This window comes from Danio aesculapii, chromosome 24 (assembly GCF_903798145.1).
Source record: "Danio aesculapii chromosome 24, fDanAes4.1, whole genome shotgun sequence".
NCBI lineage: Eukaryota > Metazoa > Chordata > Actinopteri > Cypriniformes > Danionidae > Danio > Danio aesculapii.
Window position 1 is genome coordinate 35,262,522 of NC_079458.1, and position 24,584 is coordinate 35,287,105.

The following is a 24,584-nucleotide window of genomic DNA, read 5'->3' on the forward strand; positions in this document are numbered from 1 at the left end:
TCAATAGCAAATGTATTTAGCATTGTGAAGTGCGAGTCTTTCAGCGAATCGGTTCGTTATAATGATTCATTCAAGTGAATTGATTTCACATTTAGTTCGAATCATCGCCAAGAAGCATCACAGGAATTCTAAAGGCATTTTACAGTTTCTCTTTAGAGTAAAGTACATATTATATATATATATATATATATATATATATATATATATATATATATATATATATATATATATATATATATATACTAATGATTACAATAATATCGATTAGACTTTAAATAAATATACAAACAATAATGAATTGTGCATTGAATACTTAATAAATTCAAATGCGAGCTCATGCAAACATCGTTAGAAATTCTGTCTATAACCTCCAACCAACATGCTTATTTATTTTAATTTTTTTATTTATGTGTTTGTTTGTGTTTTTGTTTGTTCGAGTAAATGGAATCCAGGCTAGTTATCACCACAGACGTTTTTTGCAGCCATAAATTCATTAAGTCCAATATTCTACGCTCGAGAAAAAATGATTCAACAGAAAGAACCGATTCAAAAGAACGACTCGCGGGCGAATCGGACATCAATAGTATCTGTCGCGCCGCCAACTGGAAGTAACCGAGATCAAACTGGTCGTTCAAATCGTTGATACATACGTGCGCTGCGTTTAAAAGCTAGGCATTTATTCTCGCGTCCGTATCAGCTACATTTTGCGATTTCACTGTGTTTTTCTTTCATCATGAAGCCCCTCATTCGGCTCTGGAATACTGTATGGTCGATAGATTGAAAATCGATTGCAACGCATCGGATATTTGGATATTAATCTCGCGTTCGGCAGAGAAACGATGCATTATGATTCATGGTCATCTAATAACTGGAACAGGTAGGTGTCTCGACCCTCTCTCTCTCTCTATTGCTATTGTTAGGTATTGTTGCCATGTCAGAAATAAAGCAAACATAAAGGAACAGATGGACATTCACACTGAGATATGATTGTTTACAGTCCACATCAATAAACAGAATGATAATACACACTCGTGCTATCAAACATCCTTTATGCATTAAAAATGTTTTTGCTCTTGACAGGGCTCGATGTTAAATCGGGACTAACCTTCTGTACTGATTTAGAAATGTCTCTCAAATACCAGAGATCGCGCCATAGAAACACATGGTGGACCCGAGATGGAACGCTAGTTAGGGCAGTATGTCAGATGACAGGCTTTCGCTGGCAGTCTTGTATCGTTCAAAGCAGGTCAAATAACAATTCTGCTTGATTAAAACAGCTGTACCCTAATATATCGTAGCACTGTGTCTGTTATTGATGTACAGTTGGTTTAATGTTCACACATCGGACTTTCTCTTTAATATATTTTCATTTTCATTAAAGTATTCTTTGCGAATAGGGAAATCACAATGACTATCAAAGTACAACATTGTTCACATGCAATTAAAAGGTGCTAATGTTGTTTTGAAGTCATACTTCCATTACGTGATTTCAGACTGAATATTCAAAGTACCATGGTAAACAATAGGGAGCATGTCACTGAATGAATAAGAGAATACTATCTTTACCTCAATGTGTTTGTTTACCTTGCTCTGTTTTACTCTCGTTTCCATACTATTGACCAGTCTGCTCATTAGTTTACCAACATTTCCAGCGTTACGAATGTGACATTGCCAGTAAAATTGAAAGTGGATTGAAACATGTTTATATTTTCCAAAACAACTAACCAGAGAGTTAAAGGATCAGAAAAATGCTAGCATGTAAGTATATTTTATATTTTAATTGAGAGATAACCCTAAAAAAGAATGCAAGTTTACAGTATACAACAAATTTTGCAGAAATTCTGTAAACTAAAACTAAAAAATGTCGCATTTATGAGGAAAGACTTCAATTATGTATGTGACAGATGTGAAATATTGAGGTAAAGTTGGCTCTATGTTCGCACACTCAGACTTTTACCCTCTTAATAACTTCAGAAAAATATTCTTTGCGAATTCTAAATAAGGAAATCATATTAGCAACTAATGACTATCAAAGTACATTGTTCACAGTCAATTAAATTGTGCTAATGTTGTTTTGAAGTCATACTTGCATTACATGTATATTCAAAGTACCATGGTAAACAATAGGGAGCATGTCACTGAATGAATGAGAGAATATAAAACCATCTTTACCTCAATGTGTTTGTTTATCTTGCTCTGTTTTACTCTCATTTCCATACTATTGACCAGTCTACTCTTTAGTTTACCAACATTTCCAGCGTTACGCATGTGACATTGGCAGTAAAATCGAAATTGAACTAAAACATATGTTTATATTTTCCAAAAAAACTAACCAGCGAGTTAAAAGATCAGAAAAATGCTAACATGTTTCATATTTTAATTTAGAGAATAAACCAAAAAAGTAGTCTATGTGAGTTTACAGAATACAAGACACTTTGTTAAAAAATCTGTGAATTAAAACTGCATGACCCAATAGAAATAAAACGAATCAGAAGGATGAGTTCTCTCTGTAGAACAAAAAAATAATATGTTTGTTTTATTTTATCAAAATAAAATGTTGCATTTATGAGGAAAAAACTTTGTAATGGATGTGACAGATGTAAAACATTGAGGTATAATTGGTTTCATATTCGCACATTCTGACTTTTACCTTCTCAATATAACTTTAGGAACATTCTTAGAGAATTATAAATAGGGAAATCATATTAGCAGCCAGAGACTATCAAAGTACAACATTGTTCAAAGTCAATAAAATAGTATTAATATTGTTTTTAAGTAGGATTTTAGACCGGATATTGTGTTGTTAATTAATATAGGGACTGTGTGACTGTTAAAAAATGAATGAATGTTCGAATATAAAATCTTTATATAAAAAATATTATATAAATAATAAGAATAATAAAACTTTACCTCAGTATGTGAAATTATCACCGGTGCAACTTTGGTAAATCAAATAAAATGATTTGAAAATGCTGACAGAGACCTTTTTGAGTATTTTTACAGTACTGTTTTGATGAAAGCTTTATTTTTGTTTATGACCTTCGCAATTTCGCATGAAATCCTTTTACTTTATTGCACTATTCAATTTCATGAAGTTATCATCTATACATATGCCTACTATAGTTAATAAACAAACAAATGCATTCAACAATTTTCCACACTTCTGTACTTAACAAATGGGCATGTTGGGAAGGTATGTTGGTGGTTGTTGACTAGAATAGATCTGCTTTAATGTCACACTCATTTTAGGTGTGTATCTGTCCTACATTGTGTCCTCTCAAGTGACCTTTCTTTGGCTGCAGGACCTCACAGTGTTCGGGCATGAAGAAATCGGACGGCGTGGATTAGACTATTGGGAATATAACACTTTGATTTCTCTCATCTCAATGTTGGGCTCCAGAGGACCTCTGCCTTTGTGCTCTGAAATGAAATAATGGCGACACGTTGGACCGCATCGTCACAACACGATGAGAAGAAACATCCAGCCGTGTCGTCAGTTTGTGAGGTAAATAATTTTGCTGCTTTTGAATGTGCAATGAAACTGGTTGGTTGTCTGCATGAGATTTTTTGGTAGGATATCAAATGCAAAGTTTTATTAAATTAAGTTTCTTCTACTGACTTGTCTATGTTACGTATGTATCAATTCTGGTCTGTTCAAGCCTTTGAACAAACTCAAACTTGTGTGAAAAATTTGAGTTTAGCTATTATTAAAGCAAGCTTCTCTCACCATAAAACATATCTTGTTAGAATGTGACATTTTAATGACTTCTAGACTCGATTTTTATACTCCGAGCATGTTGATGGATGTTTTTAATAGTGTGTCCAAAGGAAAACAATTTAGTTATTTATCACAAATTGAACTGACAAATCATATCTAATGTCATTTATTTATTTATGTTGTATCATCTCTTTTAGAAAATTTGAAGTTATTATTGAAGTTAATATTATGTTTTAATATTGTAATATTAATTATTTAACATAATAATATTTATTATATGCATTCCACTGGTTCATTCCACGGTGGTGGCCCCTAATAAATATGGGACTAAGCCAAAGGTAAATGAACGAATGATTGGGTGCAAAAAAGTTGGAGCTGGTGCTGTTTGTTTACAATGGATAGATGAAGACATGTGTGTTGTATTGTTCATCAAAATGGTACTTATTTGTACTTCTAGATAAAATCTTGTAAGCAGACTGTGTCAGCTCATTTTTTGCGAGTTTGACATGAAATGACAGGAAGATCGTGTTTCAAATGACAGTGAAAAGTGTTTGTTGTGTTTGCCTGACTCTCAAAATGCTGGTATCCATTGGATTTGAATAAACGTAGTGTGTGTGTAAATGAGTGTGTATGGATGTTTCCCAGAGTTCATCAAGATTCTCTGGATTCATCTTCAATGCCTCCTCCTTCATATTACCCCAGACATGCTCAATAATGTTCATGTCTGGTGACTGGGCTGGCCAATCTGGGCTGGGCTGGTACTGGGCTGGATGTTTCCCAGTACTGGGTTGCAGCCTGAAGGGTTAAAACTAATCCGAAGGAAATTGAATGATTGAATATTAGTATTTTCATTAGTTAAATATTGTTTTGAATGTGTGTTCGATGCAGGGAATTGTGCTGCTGTCCTGTCAAATTTTAACTAAACTAAACATATTTAGAACAAATGAAGGTTGAATAAATGATGGCAGAATTTTTAAGTTTTTGGTGTCTCTTTCAATGTTTTACTTCAGAATTAAACTTACATCGTGGATGTTTTTATTAAATCAAATTTCCATTTTTAGGTAAACTAACCTTTTATTTAATATTTGTATTTACTACTGGACGAAAATTTGGTAATACTTTAAAATTACTATACACTATGAATCATTTATTAAGCATTAGTAAATAGTTAATTCATTATCTGTTAAGCATTAACTCTACATTAATAGACGTTAGGAAGTCGTTTATAAAAACAGCTACAAACGCTGTAATCTTCACTTATAAGCACATTTATAATGTGCTTAATAATTGTATTATTATACTTTATCACTTAAGAATTGTTCATTACTAAATTCAGTATTGTATTATTTACAAACCATTTATATTTAAGAGTAGTTGGTGGCTTTTGGAATCTTTCAGAATGAGTTGGTAAACAATTAATAAACTATTCAAATCAGCATTTATATATTTTATTATTTAGACACTAATAATAATAGTAATAGTTACTTTGTATGTTAATAAATGCTTTAATCAGTCAACTTCATGCAGTTTTGTGACCTAATCTAAAGTGAGGACTATTTATGCTTCATAAATCTCTTATAAATGACAATTAAAGGCTTAGTATCAAATTAACAATAAGTGTTTGCAATCTTATGTAAAAAATAAAATTACTGTCAACTTTAAACATTGCAGAATAACAGGAGTGTCCAAATACAATTAGAAATAAATGCAATTGGATGAAACAACAACAATATAATAATTAACAGTATATTATGAAACAACGTTTCAAAGTTATTTAGCGAAGCTTAAACTGTAAAAATAATTATTGTTCATTTGATACAGTTTCATTTGTGTATCTTCAAATAAATAGAAATCAATAAAGTTATTGTTTTCTTTTTTTCCTGTTTAGAATTTAACGGAGCGTTTAATAGTCATTTATAAGGGATTCATAAAGCATTAATAGTCCTCACTTTAGATTAGGTCACAAAACTGGATGAAGTTGAGATAATAAAGCATTTATTAACATACAATTTAACTATTATACGCCTGAATAATAAGATACATAAATGTTCATTTAAATAGTTTATTAATCATTTACTTATGCATTCTGAATGATCTTAACATAGCACCAACTATTCTTAAATTACTAGTTCGTAAATAATGCAATACTTTATTAAGTAATGAAAAATGATTCATTAACAAAGTATGAAAATACAATTATTAAGCACTCAAGAGTACAGCATTTGTAGCTGTATTTATAAACTGCTTACTAATGTCTGTAGAGTTAATACTTAACAGATATTGAATTCAATGTTTGCTAATGTTTAATAGATTCATAGCGTGTAGTTATTATAAAGTATTACCGAAAATTCTTCTAATTTTTCTAATTTTAATCCCCCCCCCCAAAAAAAACCTTTTCTCTTCCATTATTATCACTAATTTTATGCCATGCAGCATTATATTCCATAATAATAAAATGCACTTTTTATTGATGAACTCATGGCATAGTGTTAATAAATATATATTTTTAGAGACAGCCGCTGACTGTTTACATTGAAGCCGCAATCATTAAATGAAGTAGCCTGTTTATTTTATTTGGCAAGCAAAGCCCTTACTTATCTAATCTCAGTAATGTCGTGCGGCTGCCAGTGCATAATGTCAGTCTTCAGAATACTACAGCAGCAGCAGCTTTGGATTTTGTGTGGCCAGTCAGAATCTCAGTGGTGATGATGTAACAGCACATGTCAGAAGAACATAACGCAGCGCTGCAAAACGCATGCTTGGATTAACCAGTCAGTAATGGCAATACCAGTATGTGTGTAATCTCCTTACAGAGTGGGCTCTGGGACTGTGGGTACAGAAGGTTGGTGGGCACAGTAGTTTGCAAACACGTCAACAGATCATGTGTCTAGAGGGATTTGGTATTTATATTCTACGTGTTTGTTTCTACTTCAGCCAGAAAAAGCATTGCTTAAAAGGATCAGTGCAAAATATTGCATATTTTTAAGTAACGTTGCGTTGTTTTTGAAGAATGGTTGCATTATGTTTGCTTTAGAATAAGCGGTTCATGTGTTTGATTAAGAATTATTGCTTTACAGTTTAACAATTATTTAGTAAAATAATATTAATGTAAGCATGTGTTTTTAAGGCCCGCATGTTTTTAAGTCTGCATTTAAAGAGAGTTTAGAGAGAATTTAAAGAGAGTTTTTGACCACAAAAAATGATAAGGTTTGGAAGTATATGTAATTATTTGTATGACTTATGAAAAAAAATCTTATTTACAAATTTAGTCTTGTTTCTAGTTAAAATATCTACATTTTAAAGCCAAATAAAGTTTTTTACGTACCATATTGGCAGATTATTTTGCTTATTTTAAGGAAAAAAACTCAATTTTGACTTATTTAATCTATCTAAAGGTGAAAACAAAACGATATTTCACTTGATCTGATCTTAATGTTTAGATATTTGTACTAGAAATGAGACATAAGAAAATTTTTTTGTATTGTGATTTTTCAGTTTCTGTGCCGGGATACTGTTAGACTCCCCAGATAACTAGTTAAACCATCTTGTTAAACTGTATTCATATCGCAATATTTATTGCAGAAAAATTAAACATCGCAATGTCAGATTTTTCCAATATCGTGCAGCCCTAGCTAGTATTATACACAACGGTTTCTACAGATACACTCTCAGGTATCGGTTCACTACTCGGTACCGGCCGATATCCTGAGCTCAGGTATCGGAATCGATATCAGGAAGGGAAAAGGGGTATCAGAACATCCCTACTTTTTTGGATTAACGTCCGTCTAAAACTCTTAAAGGGGTCAGTTCACGCAAAACTGAAAATTCTGTCATTATTTAATCCTTTATAATTTTATATAATATAATATAATGTAATTATATAATGTAAATACAATATAATATAATATAATGACTTCAATAATTTAATACCTGTTCCAAACCTGTAACCATTGACGTCTATATTTTTATGTATTATTATTATTATTATTATTATTATTATTATTATTATTATTATTATTATTATTTGTGTTTAACAGAAGAAAGAAACTCATAAAGATTTGGAACCATTATAATTTTTAGGCAAACTATCCCTTTAACAGTATTAAGTGGTTGCTCAATTCCACTGCACTGTCTGTTATTATATGAAGATAAGTCTATTATATGAAGAAGTCTATTATTAGTATATGAAGATGCTAGATGGATATTTTTCATTATTTTGTTAGTTGGTATTTAAAATTGTATGACAAAAGGAAGTAACTGTTAAACAATGCATTGACGTACATAAATGCATAGTTTATGGCTGTACATTTGTCTCTTCACTCTGAATCTGAGTTTGTAATGGTGCCCTGGTTGTCTCAGTTCATTGCGTCTCACCGCTACCTAGTTCTAAAGTTAAACAGTAACTGAAGTTCTCAGCAGGTGTGTGAATGTCCCCAGCAGACTCATAAAAAAGCTTTTATCCACACCATTAAATAATGCCTTCTTGAGTTAACAGCATCTGGGCTTCACTCAGCATCCCTGCACAGCCACCACTGTGTTATGCAGTTTGGGATTTAATTTAAAAGAGTGAGATTTGCTCTTGTATTTGAATGGAATATTTTGTGTTAACTTTATGTGGTGTACAGACTGTAGTTCCTCTTGAATATCTGTTGAGTTGTCTTGCCGTCTACAGGCAAGGCAGCATCCTAACCATTCTGGAAACTTACTGAATAGTTACTGATTTTGGACAAGTCATCCACACTGTACTGCTGAAAACGCACATCACGTGATCACACACACACTCTGGCATGCACTGCAGCGTATGCGCATGTCTGAGCTCCAGTCAGCAGGTGCTTTAAGCACACCTCCCCAGGTGAGAACAGTGCACGTCGACAGGATCTGCGGCATACAGGATCCTCTTGTCTCTATCTAACGACTCTTTGGTCTATTGAATCTATTACTTGTTCTCAGGTAACGTGCTTTGGCTAAGCGCAAAGATAAGTTAATATATTAATTTATGTAACCACGTATACTGATTCTGCACACTGATTGCCTTTATTTCCAATATTGTATAAAGTTATTGTACGTTATACTTTTATAATGGCCACTATTGATAATTAAAACTGTTATTCAGCTAAAGAGACAGAGTATGTTTCGTATTTTTCGAAGAAAATGAAGGGAGGCATTTGTGTTATAGGCTCAGTTTTGTTATAAATATGCATACAGGGAAGATGACGGTCATATAAATATGTAGCTACACGATGCCTCAACATTTTTGGTGTCTGTTAAGTTCTTAATAATCAAAATGAAAATAGGCAGGTCCTTATATCATGTTTTCATTTTATTGTTAAGATTAAACAGCTTAGCCAAGGTGATGTGAATGACGTTATAAAACGTTATAAAATGACGTTACTCTGTTCGCTTTGAAGATTTACCCGACGTGTCCTCGGGAGTTTGTTTTCCATATCAAACATGCAAAGTCTGAAAGGATTCATGACTGAAATTTGTGAACTTACTATTGAAAAAAGGGCCCAATCAGATCAGGCGATTGTCTGCAGCCACGCCTCCGTTTTCAGATGTTTCCGTTTTCTCCAAATCCCCACTGACACAGAGCAGCAACGTTTTAAAACCAAAATGGCCTCTTCAGCGTTTCCAAAACACTCTGTTTTCGGGGCTTGAAAACTCCGGTGTGGACGGAAAGCATAACTGTAGCAAAACGTATGCGTTTTAAAACTAAAGCATATTACTGTAAACGGCGCCTTAGAAGAAGGCAGCTAATTACTTAATTACTATTCCAGTATAAATTCAATCTAGATAGACAGCTTTGTTGTCATTTATGCAGAACAGAAAGACAAAAATTAAGTGGAATGTCTAGCCATTATGCCACTGGCAAATCAGAACATCATCTTCACATTTGATGTCCCTCGTGGTTAACTGTTGTGTCCAGTTATGTTTCACGCCTTTAATGAAGCTTGTTTAATTCATTATCACCCTGGAGTCCTCCGCTCGGGCTTTTAACATGAGCTAAAGCAGTGTTCAAGCTCAATAACATCACCCCCAAGACACGCATAAAGAGTAAATGAGATTAGAGCACATACAGTTGAAGTCAGAATTATGTGCCCTCCTGAATTATTAGCCTCTTTCTATACCCCCCCCCCCATTTCTAAATATATTAATTTTAATAACTCATTTCTAATAACTGATTTCTTTTATCTATGCCATGATGACAGTACATAATATTTTACTAGATATTTTTCAAGATAGTATTCAGCTTCAGGCAAGTCATTGTATAACACTGGTTTGTTCTGTAGACAGTTGCTTAAGAAGGCTAATAATATTGACCCTAAAATCCTTTCAAAGCTGCTTTTATTCTAGCCTAAATATAACAAATAAGAGTTTCTCCAGAAGAAAAAATATTATAGGAAATACTGTGAAAAATTCCTTTCTCTGTTAAATGTTATTTGGGAAATACATAAAAAAAAAAATCACAGGAGGGCTAATAATTTTGACTGTGCATTTTCTTAAGTTCTTCCTTGTAGAACATGGAAGAGTGCAGGACTGTACCTGCTCTCATCTCTCCTGAAACTTATTAGACGACCCTCATGGGTATCTTGTGCCCGGTGGTCTCAGGTGGAACTGTTATTCCTTCCCATCTAGTTCTCCATGTCTAATGAGGGCGTCTCTCCCTGTCTGTCTCCCTCTCTTTGTGTCTCCCTGCCCCCTGTGAGGACGCCAGTGCCATGGAGGGTAATTAAAGCCCAGCTGCTCCTCGCTTTTACACCTCCATCTCTCACACACACATATATATACTCTGGTGTTCCTTAGACGAGGTCACCTTGTGGAGGCTCTGAATTTAGTGTTTGTGTTGTAAAGCTTTTTGCTAACAAAGGGGGCATTTTTACTGAAAACGGAAAACTTTTTAATGCATTTCAATGCATAGTGGTGTAACAGATCACAAATCTCGCTGTTCACACTATGGTCATTATTTGGATCAGCAAAAAAGGGAGGAAACAAATGGAATTTGCTTCAATTTATTACAAAAACATTACAGCAAGAAACTTTTGGTTTTAACAAACAGAACTTAGAACCGAATAAAATTGAAAATGAAGAAATAATCAGCTGAACAAAGAAAAAGTCAAATATTCAATACTGTAAAAACGATCTTTGCTACTGTTGCTAAATGTATAAATCAAACAACAATTGTGTATAACACATCATATTTATTTTTTGTCTCATTTTCAATTAATGGTGCAATAATTCACTCATAAGACTTCATGTTTCATTACTAGATGTATCATTTTTGAAGAATTATTCAATGGCATATTTTTGATGGTTGTTTGTTGCCACCTATTGGTTAACTAATGTAATTGCTACGAATTTCAACAGCGTCAAGTTGCATTAAATGTGATTATTAATCTTTACCATAAACATTCATCATTTTCTTTTTCGGCTTAGTCCCTTTATCAATCTGGGGTCGCCACAGCGGAATAAACCGCCAACTTATACAGCATACACCATTCCATTCCAGCTGCAGCCCATTACTGGGAAACACTCACAGATACTCATTCACACACATACACTATGGACAATGTAGCCTATCCAATTCACCACATGTCTTTGGACTATGGGGGAAACCGAAGCACCAGGAGGAAACCCACACGAGCACGGGGAGAACATGCAAACTCCAGACAGAAATGCTAACTGACCCAGCCGAGGCTCAAACCAGCGACCTTCCTGCTCCAGCGACCTTTTTGCTGTGCTACCACCGTGACGCCCTAATTAAAATCTAAATATTTTTAAAAATTGTTCAAAATCCTATATCATTTTACCCCCATCTATTCTACATCAGGATAATAACCCCCTTTAAACCACCGCCCTTTACAAACTCTCAGTTTAGATCTGACCATTGTCTCATTGAATCCAACAGGCTAAACCATAATCCAGTGTTGTCAGGGCTTTTTTATTTGTGCTGTCTTAAATCAGAGCTTTCAGTTGCCCCTTCAGCTTATCCTGTTTTCATATGCATTGATTTTAGATGTCTGTTCAGCAAAACAGAGGCTCAGACAAGGTGAGGTGCTGGATTTCAGTGTGTGAGTGTGTATGTGTAAATACGGAATTACCCCTCTCTTTCAGTCTATAGTCTCTCCCGCTTATGTGAATGTGCTTCTGTGTGCCTGCCTTTGGCTTGCCCTCTATTCCAATATATTTGGGAAATGCTCTTCGCACAAAACTGTCTGACACTGAGGAGAGGATTGGCTAAAAATAGACCATGCAAATCAGGTAATGCCATAAACACCCACAAATCAGAGTATGCACAGGCAGTTCCCCATCGTTTTTGACATTGCTGTACTGAGGCGGGAATTTCTGTCTAGGGCTGGGCGATAGGACAAAAATCGAATTTCGTAATGTAAGTCATTGCATATCCTGATAATGATAAATAGCATAATATAGTACCATTTCAATCAATTATTAGTTTATACAGTTGAAGTCAGAATTATTAGCCCCTGAATTATTAGCCCTCCTGTTTATTTTTTTCCCTAATTTCTGTTTAACGGAGAGAAGATTTTTTTCAACACATTTCTAAACATAATAGTTTTAATAACTCATCTCTAATAACTGATTTATTTTATCTTTGCCATGACAACAGTAAATAATATTTTACTGGGTATTTTTCAAGACACTTCTATACAGCTTAAAGTGACATTTAAAGGCTTAACTGGTTTAATTAGGTTAACTAGGCAGGTTAGGGTAATTAGGCAAGTTATTGTATAATGATGGTTTGTTCTGTAGACTATCGGAAAAAATAAATAGCTTAAAGGGGCTAATAATTTTGACCTTAAAATATAAAAAAAAAAATTAATAACTGCTTTTATTTTAGCCGAATTAAAAAAAATAAGACTTTCTCCAGAAGAAAAAATATTATCAGGCACACTGTGAAAATTTCCTTGCTCTGTTAAACATGGTTTGGGAAATATTTAAAAAAGAAAAAAAAAAATCAAAAGGGGGCTAATAATTCTGACTTTAACTGTATATAGACCAAATTTTATTGGGACTATTTCTTTTTTTACATGGTAAACTATATATTTAAACATTTACTCATTCATATGTGATCATATTTCCCACTTTATGTAGAATTAGGGCAAATGTTTGCTTGAAAATATGTTTCCATATTTGTGGAAATATAAAATAAATCACTATAAAAACATTTAAGATTGTACTTTCAATATTGCAAATTAGGGATGCTCATACTAACCGATTAATCGTTAACCGAAAAGGTGCGTTTTTAACTGAATAATGGTATCAGTTAAATGATTAAAAAATATTGTTATAAATATTTTTAAAGTTTGGCTGTATAAGGGGGCGATCACAGTGAACACGTTTTTTGCATTGAGGGGAGCGTCTTTTGAATTGTGTTGCTAACGGCTACGAGTGTTTTGCCGTTATGCGCTGTGTGCTCGCGGTTAATTAAAAAACTCTTGAGCTGAAAAAGCGTGTCACGTCAGTCCTGTATTTTTCATTCTTCAATCAAATGAAAACAGAGGTGGGGTTTCCATTGATTAAATGCATATTTTCCGTGGAGTGATCGATTTAAGGTAGCCTGCTATTTTTATTTGACGAAAAAAAAAAAAAACATGATTGGACAAGCAGCCTATGCCAGTTCTTAAAAAGGATCCAGTCAGTGTTTTTGTTTTGTAATCTAAATTTATCATTTAAGTGAAAAATATCTAGGGCAGACCTTTATATTTTATTCTTTTATTTAGTTTATTCTGTTTTTCTATGATGTTGGAAATGCTACAAGTGCTTGAAGATGTGCTGTTGTTCTGATGTTCTGTATGCTGCTGTTTACATGTTAAAATAAATCAGTATTTTAAAATTCAATATTTAATGTGTCAGAGCCAAAATAGAGATGTCAATAATTGTTAATATTAATCGTTAATATTCGGTAAACGAGCGGCAGTTGTCAGTTGGCAAAATTAACCGAAATGAGCATCCCTATTGCAAATGTTGTTATTCATGTCTGTCTGCATCTCTGCTTTGGTGTGTGATATTGCAATCATTTAAGTTATGAAAATCTATTGCCTTAAAAATGTACTTTATTACACCACAAATTACATAGAGAATAATATAAAATTATATTCTTCTTATTTTGTCCATATGATATACACTCACTGGCCACTTTATTAGGTACAACCGAGGTATGCACAAGAGCATCTCTGAACACACAATACGTCGAACCCTGAGGCAGATGGGCTACAGCAACAGAAGACCACACCAGGTCACTCCTGTCAGCTAAGAACAGGAAACTGAGGCTACAATTTACACAGGCTCACCAAAATTGGACAGTAGAAGATTGGAAAAACGTTACCTGGTCTGATGAGTCTCGATTTCTGCTGCGACATTCGGATGGTAGCGTCAGAATTTAGCCTCAACACCATGAAAGCATGGATCCATCCTGCCTTATATTAACGGTTCAGGCTGCTGGTGGTGGTGGTGTAATGTGTGAGGGATAATTTCGTGGCACACTTTGGGCCCATTAGTACTAATTGAGCATCGTGTCAACACCACAGCCTACCTGAGTATTGTTGCTGACCATGTCCATCCCTTAATGACCACAGTGTACCCATCTTCTGATGGCTACTTCAAGCAGGATAACGCACCATGTCATAAAGCGTAAATCAACTCAGACTGGTTTCTTGAACATGACGATGAGTTCATTGTACTCAAATGGTCTCCACAGTCACCATATCTCAATGCAATAGAGCACCTTTGGGATGTGGTGGAACGGTATTCTCACATCATGGATGTTTAGCTGACAAATCTGCAGCAACTGCGTGATGCTATCATGTCAATATAGACCAAAATCTCTGAGGAATGTTTCCAGTACCTTGTTGAATCTATGCCACAAAGGATTAAGGCACTTCTGTCTAACAGTTCAGTTCGGTCCAATCCAGTACTAGTAAGGTGTACCTAATAAAGTGGCCGGTGAGTGTATATTGTCATATTGTACAGTCATATTACTGCCAGTCTTCGCTGGTCAACTATAGCTTCAGCACAGACCAGTCTGCAAAGCCTTAGGTGGTCTGATCTTTTTCGTTTTGCTTTGTTTTCACTCAGCGGGGATTTTGTAAAAGTCCCATCAAATCTGAAATGGTAAGATCAGCATCCTCTTTAGATACTCAAATTCTATACATGCTTTGATCTCTAATCCAGAAGATTTCCGTAAACCCGGTGTTCCAGTTCTTGACCCGAATCCACTCTAGAGACAGACAATTCTGCCAATGAACCTCTCAGAGCTCCAATCTTCCTTCGGGAAGCATCATGAGTGTCTCATTTAAGGGAAGTGTGAACTGCATATTCAATTCATAGTGGTTAATCATTGGGTATACAGTGCAGTATAATCTTTTTTCCGTGTTCAGGAGTCTGTAGTCAGAAAGGAGGCAGACTGGTATAGATTACTATAGTCTGGGATCCTCCATTCTTATTAACTCTAATTAAATGCGGTAAAATTGCCTAATTCACAAAAAAAGTTGTGGTTTTTAACAAAAAGGGTTAATAAATAATGGGACATGGAAATACATTTGCAGATTAAACTGTGACGTACCAAATTTACACCAATGTAACTCTTTTATGCTTGCGCTATTTACCTTTGGTTGCTAGGTTACCAATATTACAGTCTGCTGCTCTAACAACTCAGCAACTCTGGAAATGGACCTAATATGCATTTGGCATTTCATTTTTTTACAAACTTTGGAAAGATTCACTTGACGTTAGGATGGAAACCAGGTTAGTGAGGCAGTTTTGCTTTTGGATATTACACACGCCCAGTGTAAATCTGTGTTTAGATGCTACCAACTACTCTGTTGCACCAAGTCCCTTGCTTTGATGTCACATACATTGTGACAATATGTAGAAATAACAGTGCATGTTTTATTTAAAACTTGGTTAACATTTATAAAATTCAGACTGTGGATTGATGGATCGGTCTCGGTTGGTGACATTGGTATAAAACAGTGGTCGCCAACCCCTGGGTCGCAGACCGGTACCGGTCCATGGATCAATTGGTACTGGGCCGCACAAGAAATCATTAATTTTTACTGTTTTATTTATTATCTGAGTCTGAAGGATCTTTTATTTTGTAAAATCTTTTATTTTGAAAAATGACTGTATTCTCCCGCTTCACATCTCGGTCACTCGGTCACCCAAATTTAACCCACAAGCAGCAAAACGAGTAGGAAACAGATGTCTTTGGAAAGTCTCTTTGCTAAGGGGAAAAATGCCCCATGAAGAACTGCCAAGGAATGGATCCGCAACCCATTTGTTAACTAATCAGGTGAATCCAGCAAGTCTGTGCAAGAAGATCAACTGCTGGAGATCACAAATGACTGCGGCCTTTTAGGGGCCGGTCGCATATCGTGTCTTTTCTAGAGTTTGCACAAGTTGGTTATTTCCAGTGGAGGTGCAGAGATTGTGCGCACAAGCGGCGCCATCCAGATGCACCAGTTAAATGAATGCCGCGAGGAGTCACGTGACAAGAATTGACCGTTCAACCTCCGACCACCCAACACCAACCCCAGCCCATCCCGCCACTCCCTGGTTCATGGCAAAATTGTAATATGTTGACTGGTCTGCGGTGATAGAAAGGTTGAGGACCACTGGTTTAAAAAACAGCATGTGCAGTATGTAATAATTACCTCTTTGACCTAGTCTCTGAGTAGAGTTAATTTTACCAAAACTTTGTGTAGGGACTCTTACACTCCAGTCCTGGAAGGCCAATGCTGATTATAGTACTAGCCTTAACAAAACACATTGAAATAAGCTAATCAGTGTGTCCAAAATTACTTTAAATTACCATCAAGTGTGTTAAAATAACAATGGAACTAAAGTCTGTTACACACTAAGCCTCAAGGGCCTGGAGTTGAAGAGTCCTTTCCTAATAAAGAGTCTTGTTTCAGCAATTATTCTTTCTACAAAATCTATGGAATTCCGTCTGTGACAATGTAACTTCCTGTCAGCGAAAGGATGCCACATTCCTTTGTCACTTTTATTTTCATGAGTTTCATTTGTCCCGCTGAGTTTATTCTTGATTGCATCTGAATTCTCTGCATAGCTTTAGCGTTCATACCCTGACCGCAGCCGTCACCGTACATTAGAAATGTTCGGCTTTGCACATTTCACACATAGCTGTTGTCTTTATTATGATTGTTTGGTTATTCCAGCGCCTCAGTTGTTTTTGGATCTGCATGGACATCTCCTATTTTCTCACAATCACACATTTACCTGTAAGCTTTAACTCAAAGAAAGACTGTAAATTGAATGAATGGATTACTGCAGGAGTAAATCTTTTGCTGTTTATGTCACATTATATATGATTTTTTTATGGTTTTGCCAAGCTGTACTGTACAAGCATTCTGATTGACTAATTTGATTTAGTGCTAGATAAAGGATTTGGTTTGGTGTTGGGGTCAAGCCTGAACTGATTTTAGGGAGCAATGGCACAGTAGGCACAGGACATCAACATGACGTCAGATTGATGTTGTACCCCAACATCGTGGGGATGTTGCATTTTGGGTGGAAATGAAAATCGTGTTGATATCAAGCCTGAACTGATTTTAGGGGTAATGGCACAGTATGCACAAGACATCAACATGGCGTCAGATTGATGTTGTACCCCAATATCATGGGGACATTGTTTTTTGGGTGGAAATGAAAATCAGGTTGACATCAAGTATGTTGGATTTTGGACAGACGTTATTGGTCACTTTCCAACGCAACCTAAAACCAACCAAATATCAATGTCTAATGATGTTGCAGCTTGACTTTGTGTGGACGTTACCACTATGACGTCTAACAGGCTTTGCATTTTGGTTAATGTCAGTATTTGACATCAATATGACGTTGGTTTAAGACTCGACGTTGGATTTTGGTCACTTTCCAACACAATATTGAATTTTGGTCACCCGACATTGCGGCCTAAGTTTAACCAGATATTAACGTGTTATGACAATGTGTGCCTGATGGGAGCTCTTTGGCGTTAGGGTTAGGGAAAGTTTTAGCTTTTTGGATGCTTACAGTCTGTTCAAGGGATATAAAAGGCAACCACCAAGTTGCTGGTTTGGCCAAAATAAATGGCAAAGTATACTAATCATATGAACGAAGGTCTGAACAATTAAAATGAAGATGGCCACATTCGCCAAATGCAGATAATCGTGAAAATACAAAATATGGTCAACACATCAGTTCAGCTTGTGCAAGTTTTTTTTGTGTGTGTTTTTATGTCCTCTCAAGAGATATTAATAACTGTATCTCATTGGCTGAGTTATATGACTGAGTCATGTGATGAGTTTGTGTCACATCAGCCTATGCCTGAGTGGGCTATCCAAATGTCATGTGTGTGTGTGTGTGTGGTTTTTATCCAGTGATTTGGCAGCCCATCATTGATTTGTTCTTTTGATGTGTGCTGTGACAGAACGAGAGCTTCACTACCGGTATTGATTTCATCTGATTGGCCTCTGGGCTGGTGGGAAGGGGTCAGAATATGAGGTTGTGAACCCTGGAGTGTTCCATTCACTCTTAAGGGGGAACTCAGTTCATTAATGACAGAACTTTCAAAGTTGATCTATATGTCTTTTTATGGAGCAGACCACAATTTCCAGTACCCAAGATCAGGGTTAGCTGCATTTCTCTACTTCTCTACTGCTTGTGTGCCTGTTATATCACCTCCAAAATGTTGCAACACTTTAGGGTATGTTTCAATGTTTGTGTTGGATCTTGCAGTGCCCAAAGGAAACACCGTACCCAAGAGATGAAGCTTTTACTTTGAGTGTGCAACAACGATGTCGTCTCCAGCATGTGTTTGTACAAAACTACTGATGAGTTCCTGGTGTTCCAAGTCTGCACATTGGGAGTTTGGCCCAACTGACCCACACAACACGAGTGTGTATGTAGCCCTGACCTGCCCAGAGATCCTTCATGTGTGGCTTCATCAATCCGCGCCACATCTTAATGTAATCTTCCCCATCTACGCTTTGAATTTCATGTTGCTGCAGCCTTTTATTACACTCCAGCATAAATGTTTGGAAGAGCCAAGAATAACCTAACACAGTTGTCGGTCTCTGGTGGATTGCTCTGGTTTAACTCGCTCAGGCTTGACCTAGTATCCCTCTGAAAACCCTCTCCATAGTACTGCATGTCCACTAAACCTGTCCTACCAAATAACACATATTCAGCACTCTAGCTTTTACTTTGCCTCAGACTCTAATGTGGTTCTGGCTGCCAACTGTCTCTGTCTGACTGACAGTTGGCATTTGGAAGTTATTAAAGTTGCATGTGTGGAACCAATCTGCTGACAGTTGGATTCCTTTTGTGGTCGATTAATTTTTGAGCCAAGATCTGCAAAATTCAGTCAGATTCACCTTGGCATCATATCACTTTGGATATCACAGATCTAATGTTTACAATCTGTCAGATGTGTAGATGCCTCATGATCATAGTGTTTTTTTTTCTCTTATGTGTTTCTAATAGCCAACATACTTAAGATTTAAATGAGATAGAAGTACAGGAATTCTTCAGGACACTATTAGTATTTATTGCCCATGTAATACATGTGTTAGGGCAGAGTTGTCCTAGTTCCAGCCACAAACAAACACTGCAGTACAAATAATAAAGGTCTTCAGACTTTCTGGCAACTGGGTTGTGACAGGGTGAAGTTTAGCAGCAGGATAATAGCCCATTTCCACTAAGCGGTAAGGTTCGGTACAGTACATTACTGTCAAAGGTATCAAAATAGTGAACTGTATCATACTACCTTTTTGGCACATTTTTGTAAGGCTAAGTAGCAGAATATGGTTCCAAAAGGGTGGAGCTAGACTCACTGCTAAACTTTATTAGTTTTCAGAGAATCATCACTAATGTATACAACAACACACGAAGTGCCATTTTTAAGTTCACATCCTAAACATTCATTTATTTTCCTTTGTCTTAGCCCCTGATTTATCAGGGGTCGCCACAATGGAATGTACTGAGATCTACTCTGGCATATGTTTTATGCAGTGGATGCCCTTCCAGCCGCAACCCAGTACTGGGAAACACCCACACACTCATACACTACAGCCAATTTAAGTCATCCAATTCACATATACTGCATGTCTTTGAACTATGGGGGAAACTGGAGCACACGGAGGAAACCCACGCCAACTCTGGGAGAAGCTGTCAACTGGCCCAGCTGGGACTCGAACCAGCAACCTTCTTGCTGTGAGTTGACAGTGCTAATCACTGAACCTTACACAGTGATAAATAAATGACGGCATGTAGCAATGAACAAAGCTTACCTCTTCTTGTGACAAACAGCCACATGGCAAGAAGCAAGAACATGATCGGTGTCATGTCCTCCATTGTTGTTTACTGTTCAGAGGTTGCATCTAAACGTGTGGAAAGCACAAGCCGCTTCCTTTCTCTATTTGTCTACATTTGAATTAATGAACTTGAGTGTATAAAACAGGCAATATGTTAACGGGCAGTATGGTTTACTTCCTTGAGCAAGAATGACATTGAACGCAACTTTGATTTCTTTCTGGTGTACTCCATGACTACAAAGTAAGGGAACTGTTAGCAGTAAAAAGGCAAGCCTGATCAAAGTGACTTGTAACGAACTGTACTGTACTATACTATACTTTACCATACCTAGTGTTTTGAGTGCTTTCCAGGTGGTTGTTTAGTTGCCCAAAATGGGCTACCCCATTTCTTCCTCAAAAAAAAATTGGATCTCTCCTTGTAAGTAATTTGTTTGAAATTACATACCTAAGTATGAACACTAATTATAGTGATGTTGGCTTTAGCAAACATTAGCAAACACCAATAACAAATAAATAATACATTCTCCTAGAATTGCGCATTTGTAATCTAACACAAAACTGAAAGCATCTTTACGCATAGTGTGCTAAAAGTCTTATATTCTGTTTCAACCTCATTCCTCTGCTTCTGCAATGCGCGAGAGGATTGCAGTGTTCCTGTAAAGCAGTAGGGAATTCAGAGTTCTCCGAGATGTGATTTGTCTTTTGCAGTCCTGCCTCTCTCATCCAGGGGTTAAGCCTGCTGCGGCACTGCTACCTGACTCAGCACTGCGAGAAGACGAACAGATGGAGCGTTCGAGTCGTAGTGTGAACATGCGGGATAGACTGATCACTCTTAAATACTGAGCACCACAGGGATACTAGCCTTCCTCTTGGTGTCATCACCTTTCCGTTATTTGGAGACCTCTCTTTGGAACATTTTGGTACTGACGTTTGGGTGGATTTTGTGTGTTTTGGTGTCCGTATGCATTATTAATCCAGCACTAATGAGCTGTGGAAAGGATGCGGTTAGCTGATGGAGTGCCTGCTGGGCAGGCAGATGGGCTCAGACGCGACGCGCACACTTCCTCACACCCCCCATCACCTTTGTGCCAGGAGCAGGCTCCAAGGGACCAACCGGAGAACCCGGCGATAAAAGATCCCAGGGCACAGGTGGGCACAGGGGTGCCGTCTGAGTCAGGGCTAATGACATGGCTCATGTAAGCGTCCTGGACTGCATGATCAGCTACAAATGGAGCCGGATATGTGACCTTTACTGCGCTTTTAACAGTCAGGTCTGTGCAGTTGTTCTCCATCTCTATGCATAAAATACATTTCAGCGTGCATGTCTTTTAAAAAGCACAGTATCTCCAGTCAAAGAGTCACATTGTTCTGCAGATATTCATAGTTCCTTGTTCTGACACTGGCAGCCCTATGTCTTATCTCATGGAAATGCTTGTCTGATTCCAAGAATAAGAATAACCAAGAATATTCCTGCAGCGTGGGAATGCAGAACTGGTTGCATAGAAGAAGTCTGAGTACTCATGACTGATCTATAATGTTTTATACATCTCTGGCAATATCATGTTGTTTTTCAGTTTTCATCTTTGCATGCTGTATGTCTGCTGTAAGAGTGCTGATGAAATATTATAGTACTTCTGGAATTCTTATCTTAGTGATTTTTCTCCTAAATAACATTGTCCCTCAGCGCTAAAGAGTAAAAAATAGGGTAGAGTTTATATTATTTTAGTGCTTTCATTGAACTACTAAACCCCATAACCCTAGTACACAGCTGGTGCCTTTTTCTTGTACAGTATGAGTGTGTGCGCCTATATCTCTGGCTTCTTTTCAAAGTTCATTTGGCACACATCTTACAGACAGACAAGTGAGAGACTGTAATCATTGTTCGGCTCTGTCTTTCTGTGTGATCTGAGAGCCGGGTCGTGCTGTGTCACCTCAGACTCTGCAGTGCTTTCTCGCTTTGCCCCTTGAACTAATTTAATTTTAGCTCTGTTTGCGAGCATGTAGGACTGACGGGCCTCTGTTTGGAGCTGTGAACACAGTCTTTGTGCAAAAGCCTGCGGTATGATATTCAGCATTCACACTGACTCCAGCACCTGGTCATTGGATGGAAAAAATGACCGTCCCACGCTGAGTAAATCCTTAACCCTCCAGACGGGCCAAAATCTGTTAGAAGAGCATCCCGCCGTGTTGTTTTTTCTCAGTTCATTGTGGTTAAATGAGCTTGTCTGCTGGTCTCATCATTTCGAAGACCGATAACACCCTTCATAAAGCGTATTAATAATTCATAGTGGCCCAGCAGTGAAGATCCCAATTATATTAGTCTTTGGGAGCATCTGTGGAGGCCCAGGGGACTCTAATTGGCCCACCTGCTCCGCCGAGGGTGAGGGGCTCCAGTTCTTTGTGTGAATGTGGCCCCCAGCTCACGCTCGCATCAAACCCACCCTGACAATACACCCTGGAGAAACTTCTGGAGCATGCGGAGGGCTGTGAACGAGAATTAAAGCATTATAGAAAGACTCCAGACTGAGCTGGTTTACTTTCACTGGGGCTGTACGTCTGTACTAACGATACTGCCTGTGGGCTTTACCTCCTGTCCTTTTGAGATCGCTCTCGCATAGCCTCATACTTCTGGCTTATTCAGAGGCCATGTGATGCAAATTGCACATAGTACTGGGGAGTAACTAACTAATAAAAGTGACGCTACTAAATTTACTGCATTTCTCAGTAGAGTGGCTGTAGGGTGTACAGTATGTTGCTGTGTTTATATACTTTCTTGCGCTGAAAGGTTTTAACCATTTGGACTGAGGTAATAACCGTATTTTTCAGAATATCGTATTGGTGGGAAAAAAGTACATGGATTAGGACTGTGCGATTAATTGAAATCCTATCGAAATCGCAATTTGAACATGCTAATTTTCTAAATCACTTTACAGCATGACTTTTACGCAGTATGCTTTTTAAACCAATCATAATGCAGCGCACCTAAACAGAGCATGAGAACAGGAGACTGAGCTTAATGACAAATATCCTGCATAAACAGGGAGGATGAGTTCACAGGAGGACTTGGTGCCCAAAAAAGTCAACATCTGTGGTTTGGAGATTACTTTGGATACAGGAAGGCTGATGTATCGCAGTACCACTTAATTTGCAAGACCTGTCAGTCACATATTACGTCTGAAAGCAAATGGAAAGCATGAGGAGCGTCGCTTCAATCAGCATTTTCAATGCGCTCCTTTGTCATTGCTTGGTGAGCGTCAAACGTTTTCTCAGAGGATTACAAACTAACAAAACATTGCTGCAGCACTGATACAAGTTTAATTTATAGAGAAAATTAAAAGAGCTGGGTGTTTGGGTGTTCTGTGTTCATCTGAGGTAATTGGTCTACCAAAATGTGTATATTCTATACAAAGTATGAATTTTATTTTCTACAGAAAATAGTGATAGATTTCTTTTGCTCATATCGCACAGCCCTAATATGGATTTATATCACAAAATTGTGCAATATTTACTTGTCATCGCTGCTTATGACTTAATATTAATTATGGTATTTTATTTCTAATATTAAATTTGGATGAATCTCTTCAAGTAAGGTTTCAAGTTGTGAACTATTCTTGCATAAACTGATGCACAATTCACACGGAAATTAGTTCTGCTCGTGTCTCATGAACGAGGCCTAGCGATCTGCTGTACGGTGTCATGCACTCAAAAATGTTTATTGCTGCTTGTTCAAGCTACTTATCTAAAATGAGCTGAAACAACACCATTAATGAGATTACTCAATTAATTGGTTAGAAGTTAAGCTAACCAATTTGTGTTGGAACAACGTGAATGAATTGTGTGGAACACTTTATTTTTTAGTGTACATTCATGCATCCAATTTTTTATTTTATGAACTTTTGAAGTCACTGCTGAAGTCATGCTGCCCACTATCAGTTTTGGTTTCAGAACACTTTAAGTGGGCAATATCAGACATATACATTCAGGTGATGTTTACACTATAGTGTGTTTTTATTTTAAAACAGCATTTTTAAAATGAAAATGCTCGACATCCAGACTCTTTTATTCATTTTTTTAATCTCCAAAACTATTGAGACATGATACGTGACCATTCACACTCACTGGGCATGCACATATCTTTCCAGCATCCATATTTACAATTTACCTCTTTTGTAATAGTCAAATGAGTGGAGCTTGACAAATCAGGCATTGATATGCAATTGTCCAGCGTACATACTTAGCTATGGAAACATAACCTCCGTCCATATACAAATGGGACACCAGGATTTCCAACCTAAAACTGGGTCTTAAATCTTTATCAAAACACTCCATTTTCATGGTCAAAGATGTGAAGTAGTGTGGACACTAAAATCTTGATGGTTCTGTGGGTCTCATCTATCAAATCTGTTCTTTAATTTGTATTCTATTGGATTCAAGTCAGGTGATTGGCTGGGTCATTCTACAGCTTGGTTTTCTTTCTCTGAAAGCATTTGAGAGTTTTCTTGACTGTGTTTGGGATCATTGTCTTGTTGAAATGT

At 36.8% G+C, this 24,584-nt stretch overlaps 1 protein-coding gene across 1 annotated transcript in view; it reads left to right on the forward strand.

Annotated features, from left to right (window-relative positions):
• The first annotated feature begins 601 nt into the window (after positions 1–601).
• The window catches only part of LOC130218758 (rho GTPase-activating protein 21), a 142,257-nt gene continuing 118,274 nt past the window's right edge, over positions 602–24,584 (forward strand). The window contains exons 1-2 of the mRNA XM_056451017.1: positions 602–877; positions 3,303–3,505. Coding sequence (XP_056306992.1) covers positions 3,434–3,505 — 72 coding nt within the window. The 5' untranslated portion in view covers positions 602–877; positions 3,303–3,433. The remainder of the gene's footprint in view (positions 878–3,302; positions 3,506–24,584) is intronic.